This window comes from Manis javanica, chromosome 1, assembly GCF_040802235.1.
Source record: "Manis javanica isolate MJ-LG chromosome 1, MJ_LKY, whole genome shotgun sequence".
NCBI classification, from domain to species: Eukaryota; Metazoa; Chordata; class Mammalia; order Pholidota; family Manidae; genus Manis; species Manis javanica.
The window spans coordinates 89,947,739-89,960,459 of NC_133156.1; the positions used below are offsets into that span (position 1 = coordinate 89,947,739).

At 39.4% G+C, this 12,721-nt stretch overlaps 1 protein-coding gene across 3 annotated transcripts in view; it reads left to right on the forward strand.

The window, feature by feature from the left end:
• Nucleotides 1-12,721, forward strand: part of ARSB (arylsulfatase B) — a 235,441-nt gene that overhangs the window by 25,707 nt on the left and 197,013 nt on the right. For all 3 annotated transcript variants that reach the window (XM_073234738.1, XM_073234740.1, XM_037000068.2), the window contains exon 2: nt 8,976-9,162. In XM_073234738.1, the coding sequence (XP_073090839.1) occupies nt 8,976-9,162 (187 nt within the window). The remainder of the gene's footprint in view (nt 1-8,975; nt 9,163-12,721) is intronic.

Below are 12,721 nucleotides of genomic sequence, written 5' to 3' on the forward strand. Positions count from 1 at the left end.
GTCACCAGAGGAAATAAAACCACAGTAAAGAAAGTAGACCAATTAATTACTAAGCAGATGCAAAATCATATCAACTACCCCCAAAGTCAGTCAAGGGATATATAAACAGTACAGAATATGATACTACTATATAAAGAATGGAGGAGGAAGAAAAAGGAGGGAAAAAAAAGAACCTTTAGATTGTGTTTGTAATAGCATACCAAGTAAGTTAAATTAGACTCTTAGTAAGGAAGTTACCCTTGAAACTTTGGTAACCACGAATCTAAAACCTGCAATGGCAATAAGTACATTCCTCTAGATAATCATCCTAAATGTAAATGGTCTAAATGCACTAATCAAAAGACATAGAGTCACTGAATGGGTAAAAAAACAAGATCCGTCTATATGCTGCCTACAAGAGACTCACTTCAAACCCAAAGACATACACAGAGTAAAAGTGGTGGGATGGAAAAAGATATTTCATGCAACTAATAGTGAGAAAAAAGCAGGAGTTGCAATACTTGTATCAGACAAAATAGACTGCAAAACAAAGAAAGTAACAGGAGACAAAGAAGGACATTACATAATGATAAAGGGCTCAGTCCAACAAGAGGATATAATCATTATAAATATATATGCACCCAACACAGAAGCGCCTACATATGTGAAACAAATACTAACAGAATTAAAGGGGAGAATAGAATGCAAAGCATTCATTTTAGGAAACTTCAACACACCACTCACTCCAAAGGACAGATCAACCACCCAGAAAATAAGTAAGGAGACAGAGGCACTGAACAACACATTAGAACAGATGGACCTAACAGACATCTACAGAACACTCCACCCAAAAGCAGCAGGATACATATTCTTCTCAAGTTATGTGTAACATTCAAGAATAGATCATATACTAGGCCACAAAAAGAGCCTCGGCAACTTCAGAAAGATTGAAATTGTACCAACCAGCTTCCCAGACTACAAAGGTATGAAACTGGAAATAAATTATGCAAAGAAAACAAAAAAGCCTACAAACACATGGAGGCTTAACTATATGCTCCTAAATAATCAATGGATCAATGACCAAGTAAAAACAGAGATCAAGCAATATATGGAGACAAATGACAACAATAACTCAACACTGCAAAATCTGTTAGATGCAGCAAAGGCCATGCTAAGAGGGAAGTATATTGCAATACAGGCCTACTTCAGGAAAAAAGAACAATCCCATATGAACAATCTAAACTCACAATTAACAAACTAGAAAAAGGAGAACAAATGAGGCCCAAAGTCAGTAGGAGGAGGAACATAATAAAGATTAGAGCAGAAATAAATAAAATCAAGAAAAATAAAACAATAGAAAACTGCAAGACACTCATGAAAGAACTTAAAGAAGATACCAATAAATGGAACTATATCGTGTGCTCATGGATATGAAGAATTAATGTCAAAATGGCCATCCTGCCTGAAGCAGTCTGCAGATTCAATGCAATCCCTATCAAAATACCAATGGCATTCTTCAGTGAACTAGAGCAGATAGTTCTGAATTCATATGGAACCACAAAAGACCCCAAATAGCCAAAGCAATCCTGAGAAGGAAGAATAAAGCTGGGGGGATTATGCTTCCCGACTTCAAGCTCTACAGCAAAGCCACAGTAATCAAGACAATTTGGTACTGATTACTGACACAAGAACAGATCTGTAGATCAATGAAACAGAATACAGAGCCCAGATATAAACGTAAGCATATATGGTCAATTAGTATATGATAAAGGAGCCATGGATATACAATGGGGAAATGACAGGCTCTTCAACAACTGATGTTGGCAAAACTGGAAAGATACATGTAAGAGAATGAAACTGGATTATTGTCTAACCCCATACACAAAAGTAAACTCAAAGTGGATCAAAGACCTAAATGTAAGTCATGAAACCATAAAACTCTTAGAAGAAAACATAGGCAAAACTCTCTTGAATATAGGCATGAGCAACTTTTTCCTGAACACATCTCTTTGAGCAAGGGAAGCAAAAGCAAAAATGAACAAATGGGACTGCATCAGCTTAAAAAGCTTCTCTGCAGCAAAGGACACCATCAGCACAACAAAAAGGCATCCTACAGAAAGGGAGAATATATTCATAAACAACATATCCAACAAGGGGTTAACATCCAAAATATATAAAGAACTCGTGCTCTTCAACATACAAAAAGCAAATAACCCTATTAAAAATGGGCAGAGGATATGAACAGACACTTCTCCAAAGAAGAAATTCAGATGACCAACAGACACATGAAAAGATGCTCCACATAACTGATTATCAGGGAAATGCAAATTAAAACCACAATGAGATATCACCTCACACCAGTTAGGATGGCCAACATCCAAAAGACTAGAAACAACAAATGCTGGTGAGGATGCAGAGAAAGCGTTCCCTACTACACTGCTGGTGGGAATGTAAATTAGTTCAACAGTTGTGTAAAGTAATATGGAGTTTCCTCAAAAAACTAAAAATATATAAATATCATTTGACCCAGGAATTCTACTCCTAGGAATTTACCCAAAGAAAACAAGTTCTCAGATTCAAAAAGACATATGCACCCCTATGTTTATTGCAGCACTGTTTACAATAGCCAAGATGTGGTAGCAATCTAAGTGTCCATCAGTAGATGAGTGGATAAAGAAGAGGTGGTACATATACACAATGAAATACTATTCAGCCATAAGAAGAAAACAAATCCTACCATTTGTAACAACATGGATGGAGATAGAGGATATTATGCTCAGTGAAATAAGCCAGGTGGAGAAAGACAATTATCAAATGGTTTCACTCATTTGTAGGGTATTACAATGAAGGAAAACTGAAGGAATAAAACAGCAGCAGATTCACAGACTCCAAGAAGGGACTAGTGGTTACCAAGGGGGAGGGGTGGGGCGGTTGTGGGGGAGGGAGTGAGAAGGGGATTGAGGGGTGTTATGATTAGTACACCTGATGTGGAGGGGGTTACAGGGAAGACTGTTGCACAGAGAAGACAAGTAGTGACTCTATTGGCATTTTACACTGATGGACAGTGACTGCAATGGTGTGCGGGGGAACTTGATAATATGGGTGAATGTAGTAATCACAATGTTTTTCATGTGAAACCTTCATAAGAGTGTATATCAATGATACTTTAACAATACAAAAAAAAAGAATGTAAGCAGGTGAGACCTCTGGCTGCAGGTGGACGGTGTGCGGAAGGAGAGAGTTCTGCCTAAGGATCCCTCACATCCCTGCTCCTTTTCCCCCTTGCCCTCAGTGTCCTGCTTGCCTGCCTGTTCTTTAACATCCTCCCATGGTTGCCTCTCAATGGACTCCTCTCTCTGTTCATTTGTCCCTGGACTCTAAAGTCAGAATTGGGGCAAAGAGGAATAAAGTGCTTGGGGAAGTGTTTGTCCCAAACTGGGAGTGGGCAACTGAGGAGTTGAGATAAGAGGAGAATGTAGTCCAGAGGCCATGGATGCCTCTGAAGAGAAAACACTTTGTTATTGAGGCAGAAGAACAGGATGCATTAGCTCCATAGTGACTAGCCAAAGCACCACATCCTACGACCGCAGGGCTCTAGGGCAGGGATTCCTTGGGATGACTTGTTCTGATAGGTCTTTTGTTTTTGCTGAAGCCCAGTGTCCTTCCTAAACCCAGTGGGAGTCAAGAAGCATTTTCCCAGAAGGGAAAGGGTGTCTGAGGCCTTATTCTGCAAATACTAAAGATATTTTAAAGAAACAGTTCACTGTTTTACATATTTTACTGCCCACATCATTGGAAATGAGGAAATAAGTAAGTGTGGGGCTGAACTGAATAGGACCCATTGACTTATAGGATTTTTTTTTGTTGATGGATTTTTGAAGTTTGTTATTTCAAGAATCACTTTGGGCATAAGTTGTTACTGTCTGTAACTCTTTGTTTTTGTTTCCTTAATCACATCAATTTACAAAAAATTCCTTTACTTCCATATTTTCCTTTTTCATTTTGGGCTTTTGGTTGGATTTGTGATATAAACAGAGGAAGGCACTGAAACAGTTCTTGCCTTGTTTATTCTTTTTACAAACACCATCCCTTTGTGGATTTAGTTAGAGATTTACACTCTTTGCTAATCATCACCAAAATAAATAGACCCTTACAACTGTCAGTGACAACAGCCAGTTCTGCAGCCTGAGTTCTGAAGGACCAGGCCAGATGGCAGAGCCAGGCCCTTAACACACATAATGTGTGTTCTGTAGCTCTTGGCTTCTGCAGCATAGGCAGCTGACTGCTTTTTAGAGGGCTTAAGGGGAGAGGGAGCAGATTCACCACTCTCCATTTGTCGTGTGGGGCATCTCCAGGAATAAACCCGAAGGTTGCATGAGTGGTATTTGACCGTGGTTAAAACCTGTAGTGTCCTGGCCCAGGGCCAGGCTGGAAATTCTGAATTCCTGGCTTGCTACTAGCATGTTCTCTGGTTGTGTTGCAGTCATGAAGCTTCCCTCTAGACTCTCTGGTGTGTAAAGCGAAGGGGTACAGCTGCCTGTTTCTCTGAATTTTGAAGTACTGTAGCCAGAGATGTTGCACAAATGTGTGGGCGCAATGAGGGCATGAGGTCGTCTCATGCAAGTCAGACTGAAAGGTGGAATCTCCCTTGGGTCGGCTGGGTATAAGCTCTCCTGAGGTTAGGAGGGAAATAGCCATATGTGAAGAGAGCTTCACTTATCCCCTGGCAAGCTTCTTTTCAGTGTAGCTGAAATACTGTGCTCCAAGCTTCCAAATACCGTAGGTAATTTATCAGCAGACAGCCTGGACATCTTAATGGGGAATCATAAGAGGCTCTGATGTAGGAGCTGCCATATTTCCCTTCCCCCTGGGAGATTGGACTTTTCTTTTTAAGTTCAAAAGACTATACTGATTGGATCTTCTAGGTCTATGTGGGACAGAGTAACTCGCAGGGTCAAATAAACCTTTACATGTGACAGAACGAACAAATATGTAAAACCAGTCACCTCACTAAAAGAACCCAGAGACAAGTGAGGTCCTTTACTGAATGTGCGGACCTTTGCCGTTGGGGAGGGAATATTTGATGGTCAAGCTTTTGTTTGAGTGAGGATTTGGTTTAATGAAGAAAAAGCAGCTGTATGTGGTAAATAAAGAGTAACTCCATTTGATTTTCATATATTATCTTTAGCACCCTCTCCAGTCACACACACTCTCTGAACTTTGAAGGTGGATGTTAAGTGGAATTGTTTGAGATGGTATTGTGGTGGTTATATTGAGATGGTTTATAAGTGGTGCTTACTTTTTCTTTTGGTTCCTGTTAGTGCCCCACACAGTGCAGCGGGGCCCTCTAGCTCTCTGTGCTCCCCACGCAGCCTGGCGGAGCTCTGTAGCTCTCTGCTCAACCGAAGTGCTGGGTAGGAACTAGTTGGGCATTTGCCTGTTTACTGCTTTTCTACACATTACAGCTTCCTGACTTCAAATAGTGTTTAAACAGACCAAAAACATGTTTTTGGCTGTCATCCAGAGTTTGACTTCTACATCCCCAGTAATGCCATAAAAATGGTCTGTCAAATAAATTTTCAGGAACTGAAAAGAACAAATTCTCTGCTCCATGTGATTGTAGATAATAGAAACAGGCTTCAACTGACCACCTGGCTTGATGCCCATGGCCTAGAAAAACCGAATTGCACAGCATCCCTTGGCAGCATTTCATAGTGATCAGAGTCAATTCCCTGCATGTGATAGATGAGCCTTCCGTTTAAAAAAATTTGCACATAGCATGTATCTCCACTGGTGTTTTGAATTCCATAAAATACTATCTTTCCTTATCCTGCACTGTTGCCAATTAATATATATTTTGAAGCTTTTGAGCCCAGGATTCATTTTATGTTGAGTAAACTTCTAGTGTTAACCATGGGCAGAATCCTTCTATGATTTAGGGTGTGTGTGTGAATACTTCTTGAGAGCAATGTTTCCCTTTCCCTGCCTGGCTATTAGAATGTCTTTATTATTCAGGATCCTAGCTGGAAGAGATGGCACATTGGAATTATGATAGTTTATGAGGGTTTATTTACAAAAGGACTATTTTGAAGGCTCTGGATGTGTGGGGGAAACACCTGGGATAGTGCCTAACCCAGTGGAGCTGTTACTATCCCTAGACCAGAAGGGAGGGAAGGAAAGGTCTGTTGCTAGAACCTAGAAGGAGAGAGTCATGTGGGGAAGGTTGCCTTCTGAATGGCCTGCATTGGAGAGACAGAGTCTGGCCATCTGTGGTCTCTCGTCTCTTCCTTCCCACTTACCTCCCGTCTGGGCTCCCCACTGGCTGACCCCTGTCAGAAGCCTAAAGGCATGGAATCCTTTCATTTGGTTCCATAGGTCAGCTTCCTGGGAGAGAGACCAGGACAGAAGGCAGAGCGTGGATGTGGAGGGTTTTCCGAAGGCATCAGGCACATATCCCAATGTAGGTGTCAGGTTATTCCTTGAAGAGGCATAAAAAATCTCAATAGAAAGCTTCAACTCACTTTTATTTTTAAATAGCTTTATTTAAGTATGATTGACATAAAGTAAACTACACATTTGAAGTATGCAATTTGATAAGTTTTGATGTGTGTATACCTATGAAACCATCACCACCATTAAGAGAGTAAACATATCCATCACCTTCAAAATGTACATTTTAATTTAGCATTTAAGATATTCCGTATGGTTCTTGGGAGGCTGTGGGAGGATAATCATGAAAGCAAGGTGCAATGCCCAAAGCACTGGCTCTGGAAAGACACACCAAAAAAAATAAAATTCAGGGCAATGTCAAAACTTATGAGAAAGCTATGTACAAGTAGTTTGTAATAAATTAGAAAAAAAAAGATTGTGAGTTTGAAAGGTTTGGTCTCTAGTTTTTGGTCTCTATTTTTTATGTTTATTGCCACATATTTTAAAAAGTAAGACAAAAATCTGTGAATCTGTCTAGTGTGAGTAGTCCGTATTTAAGTCTGAGAAAATCATTGATGAATCAGAATTTAGTAGTACTAGCAGAACTATAGATATGTAGTTCTGGTATGCATTTTATCTGATGTTCATATGCCCACAATATGCTCCTGGGGCAGGCCCCAGTGTAGATGCGTGTTCTGTATAATGGCACCCCGTCCCCTCAGGAAAGCGTATTGAAATGTAGGTGAGAGGGGATGAGGTGTTATTGATAACAATACTTATAGCTACTGCCATGACCATTATTGAGTGTTTAGTATGTGCTTGGAGATACAGCTGGGATGAGATTTAGTTCTCTGAGCTTTATGCCATCCTACTTTAAGTTATAAAAGCCAGTAAATCTTGTGCACATCCATTTTTTTGCCATTTATTAATAATTGCTTGCCACCCACCCAGCAGCTGATGGAGGCACCAGAGAGTCCTGGCCTGGGATGACAACTCTCATCCTCAACCTTCTGTATTCCTGGAGCCCCATTTATTCTGGGGGAATCAGGAGTGCCCAGTGCTAGGGATAGCTGGCATCCAGTGTGGAATCTAATGGTAGACCCCAGCCCCACTCCATACAAAGAAGAGTATTTCCTGACTAAGCCAGACAAGGCGAGAAAAAGTTTGAAGTTTTAGGGGAGGGAGGAGCTGTGCAGACAAGGAGGGAGGCCCTGGGGACCCTGGGGTCCCCCAGCAGTGTGTGCAGTGGCATCTTTCAGTACAGGGACTATGACAGGGACCACACTGGCTTCGCTGCTGGTTCTGGCCTTGGGGCCTTTGCACTTTTTGTTCCTTAAGCCCATATTATTCTTGCCCCAGATTTTTGCAAGTCTCTTCCACTCTCTGACTTTATTCATATTACTGCTTAAATATCTCCTCCTCAGAGGACCTTTTTTTTTTTTGCCACTCTCTCTAAAGTATCATCTCTTTCACTTTCTCCCTCTCCTCCTTAATTTTCCTTATATCAGTGATCACTATTGGACATCATAATTTCAGTTCTCAACCTTTTTGATCTTAGAATCTCTGCATGTGCTTAAAAATTATTGAGGACCCCAAAGAGCTTATGTTTATGTGGGTTATACCTTTCACAATTTACTATATTAAAAATGTTTTATTTATTGAAAAACAATAATAATCCAGTTACATGTTAATATAAATAACTTATGAAAAATAACTTTTCCAAAGCAAGCGAATTACATAGAGTGACGTTATTTTGTATTTTTGTTCATCTTCTGTTAATAGAAGTTAGAAGATTCTTACACCTGCTTCTGCATTCAATCTGTTGTGGTATCTTGCTTTGATAAAAGTTGATGAAGAACATCTAGTCTCACACAGAATTATAAATGGAAAAGGGAGGGTTATCTGAATAGTCATTTAATTTAATTGTGGATATTCTATTTCAACATTACACCAAGACTCATTGTATGTGGTCATTTCTTAAAGGCTAGCTGTTGTGTGGTCCTTGGACCCTGGGCATCCTTGTGTGAGCCACTTCCCACCAGTGGGTCAGATGGCCACTTTTTTAAAGGAAAAGATGGTCACTATCTTTTGAAATTGTCATTTACCTTAAGTGGAATAAGAAAGGCAAATCATTACTCTAATTATACTTTTGAATAACTCTTTAAAAATTACCAAGTCTTGAAGGATTACAAAAACTCCTTCTAATGAAACACTAACTTCTAGGTGCACAAAAATTTTTGGAATACTTTTTCATTGATAGATCCATGCTTTATATTATGGCTACTTTTTTGAGGTAGGAAGTGAAAACTTAAGGGTTTGTAGAATAGTGCTTTGATAAATATTTGTTGAAAATCTCTAACATTTGTCAGAGTGCTTTTATTCATTTTTTCAAATCCTGTTTATTACCTTATTTGAAAAAGTAAGGAAAATGCTTTTAGAAATGTCTTTAAGTCAGTACAGGAAAGAGTTAAACATTCAAGCCTACAGATATGTCCAATAAACTAGGAGACTTATTTGCTTGTTCAGAATGTTTCACCATCATTAATCCATAACTTTATCTTTTGAAGATCCACACAGGTTTACAGCATGAAATAATCTGGCCCTGTCAGCCCAGCTGCATTCCTCTGGATGAAAAGCTCCTTCCCCAGCTTCTAAAAGAGGCAGGCTACACTACCCATATGGTCGGAAAATGGCACCTGGGAATGTACCGGAAAGAATGCCTTCCAACCCGCAGAGGATTTGATACCTACTTTGGTAATGGAAATGCACATGTTTCTTTAACAACTTAGACTAACTGCAGTCATCTCATAAAACACATCCCAGTGTAATCAAATGAAATAACTGGAAACTTGGACACAGAATGAATCTGTCAGCACTGCCATGGGCAACTTTCTAATGGCACCTCTGTAAATGTGGCTCTGTGCTCAGCTCATGGTGTGTATGAGCCCACAGGGGGCAGGGGAGAGGTTATCTTTGCTAAGGTACTGAATGCCATGTTGGGGCCTTCGAAGAGTTTTCTCCCTGCACATCCAAGACGATTGTACTCTTAGAGAACCATACTACCAAATGGGATACAGACTGATTTTTTTTTTATTAAGGTATCATTGATATACAGTCTTATGAAGGTTTCACATGAGCAACATTGTGGTTACAACATTCACCCATATTATCAAGTCCCCTCCCCACACCCCATTGCAGTCACTGCCCATCAGCATAGTAAGATGCTATAGAATCACTACTTGTCTTCTCTGTGCTATGCTGCCTTCCACGTTCCCCCCCTATATTATGTGTGCTATCATAATGCCCCTTAATCTCCTTCTTCCTCCCTCCCCAGTCACTCTTCCCATGCCCTTCCCTTTGGTAACTGCTAGTCCCTTCTTGGAATCTGAGTCTGCTGCTGTTTTGTTCCTTCAGTTTTGCTTTGTTGTTATACTCCACAAATGAGAGAAATCATTTGGTACTTGTCTTTCTCCACCTGGCTTATTTTACTGAGTATACTGTAATACCCTCTAGCTCCATCCATGTTGTTGCAAATGGGAGGATTTGTTTTCTTCTTATGGCTGAATAATATTCATTGTGTATACATACCACATCTTCTTTATCCATTCATGTACTGACGGACACTTAGATTGCTACCACATCTTGGCTATTGTAACTAGTGCTGCAATAAACATAGAGATGCATATATCTTTTCGAATCTAGGATCTTGTTTTCTTTGTGTAAATTCCTAGGAGTGGAATTCCCAGGTCAAAAGGTATTTCTATGTTTATTTTTTAAAGGAACCTCCATATTGCTTTCCACAATGGTTGAGCTAATTTACATTCCCACCAACAGTGTAGGAGGGTTCCCCTTTCTCTGCACCCTCACCAGCATTTGTTGTTCCTTGTCTTTTGGATGTTGGCCATCCTAAATGGTGTGAGGTGATATCTCATTGTGGTTTTAATTTGCATTTCTGTGATGATTAGTGATGTGGATCATCTTTTCATGTGGCTGTTGGCCATCTGAATTTCTTCTTTGGAGACGTGTCTGTTCAGATCCTCTGCCCACTATTTAATCGGGTTATTTGTTTTTTGGGTGTTGAGGTGTGTGAGGTCTTTATATATTTTGATGTTAACCCCTTATTGGATAAGTTGTTTACAAATACATTCCCCCATACTGTAGGATGCCTTTTTGTTCTGTTGATGGTTCCCTTTGCTGTGCAGAATCTTTTTAGTTTGATGTAGTCCCATTTGTTCACTTTTGCTTTTGTTTCCCTTGCCAGAGGAGATGCATTCAGGAAAAAGTTGCTCATGTTTATATTCAAAAGATTTTTGCCTATGTTTCCTTCTGTGAGTCTTATGGTTTCATGGCTTACATTCACATCTTTGATCCATTTCGAGTTTACTTTTGTGTATGGGAATAGTCAATAATCCAGTTTCATTCTCTTACATGTAGCTTTCCAGTTTTGCCAACACCAGTTGTTGAAGAGGCTGTCATTTCCCCATTGTATGTCCATGGCTCCTTTTTTGTATATTAATTGGCCATACGTGTGTGGGTTTATATCTGTGCTCTCTATTCTATTCCATCAATCTATGGGTCTGTTTTTGTGCCAGTACCAAATTGTTTTGATTAGTGTGACTTTGTATTAGAGCTTGAAGTTGCGGAGCATTATCCTCCAGCTTTCTTTTTCCTTCTCAGGATTACTTTGGGTATTTGGGGTCTTTTGTGGTTCCATATGAATTTTAGAACTATTTGTTCTAGTTTGTTGAACAATGTTGTCGGTATTTTGTTGGGGATTGCATTGAATGTGTAGATTGCTTTAGGCAGGATGGCCATTTTGACAGTATTAATTCTTCCTGTCCTTGAGCATGAGATGTATTTCCATTTATTGGTATCTTCTTTAATTTGTCTCATGAGTGTCTTGTAGTTTTCAGAGTATAGGTCTTTCACCTCCTTGGTTAGGTTTATTCCTAGGTATTTTTTTCTTTTTGATGCAATTGTGAATGGAATTGTTTTACTCATTTCTTTTTCTGCTAATTAATCATTAGTATATAGGAATGTGACATTTCTATTAATACAAATTTTGTATTCTGCAACTTTGCTGAATTCAAATATTAGTTCTAGTAGTTTTGGGGTGAATGTTTTAGGACTTTATGTACAATATCATGCCAGATACAGATTGATATTTTTTTTTTATTTGGAAGCAACCTTAGTGTCCATCAGCAGATGAATGGATAAAGAAGATGTGGTACATATGTACAATGGAATACTATTCAGCCATAAGAAAGAAACAAATCCTACCATTTGCAACAACATGGATGGAGCTGGAGGCCCTTATAAATGAGCCAGGTGGAGAAAGACAAATGCCAAACGATTTCCCTCATTGAAACAATGAGTATAACAATGAAGCAAAACTGAAGGAACAAAATGGCAAGCAGACTCAGAGACTCCAAGAATGAACTAGTGGTTACCAAAGGGGAGGGGTGCGGGAGGGCAGGTGGGGAGGGAGGAAGAAGGGAACTGAGGGGTATTATGTTTAGTACACATGGTGTTGGGGATCATGGGGAGAACAGTGTAGCACAGAAAAGGCACATAGTGGATCTCTGGCAACTTGCTGCACTGATGGACAGTGACTGCATTGGGGTATGGGTGGGGACTTGATAACATGGGTAAATATAGTAACCATATTGTTTTTTCATGTGAAACCTTCATAAGAGTGTATATCAATAATACCTTAATAAAAAAAAAATTCCAGGCCGAACCCAATACAAGAGTGTTTCCTTCACAAAGGTTCAAAATATTTTTTTCTCCCTGTGGATTGTGTTCAAAGATTTTTATTTTTCCTGAAGCTGGTGGAGAAGACTCTTTCCATTGGCATCCTGCTCTGAGAGCTGTTTTTGAAATCTCTAGACTGGGGAAGATAAACCAAAGAAATAAAATGGGATAAACAACAAATGGCAATAGGAATGATAGTAAGAAATAATAAGTACTTTATAGACTTGATAGCCTTCTAAAAATAAATGTGAAACCTAAAGGTTGTTTTAAAACATGCCATCCCTTAACATGTTACAAACCGTGTCTTAATTAACATCTGTTTATCTTGCAGAGGCTATATATCTTTCTGTCAAGTTCTTTTCATATTGAGCTTTCTGTCTAGCTATTTACCTATCTGCCTAGCTCTCATTTGTCTCTTCATTTATTCACAACCTGCCATATCAAAAAGGAATACACATTTAACATAAAGATTTAAAAATAGAATAAAAATCAGGGTGAGTAGAAAAAGATGAAGTAGTTTGCATTAGCATCAAATTGCAAACAAACTGCATGGCTCTGG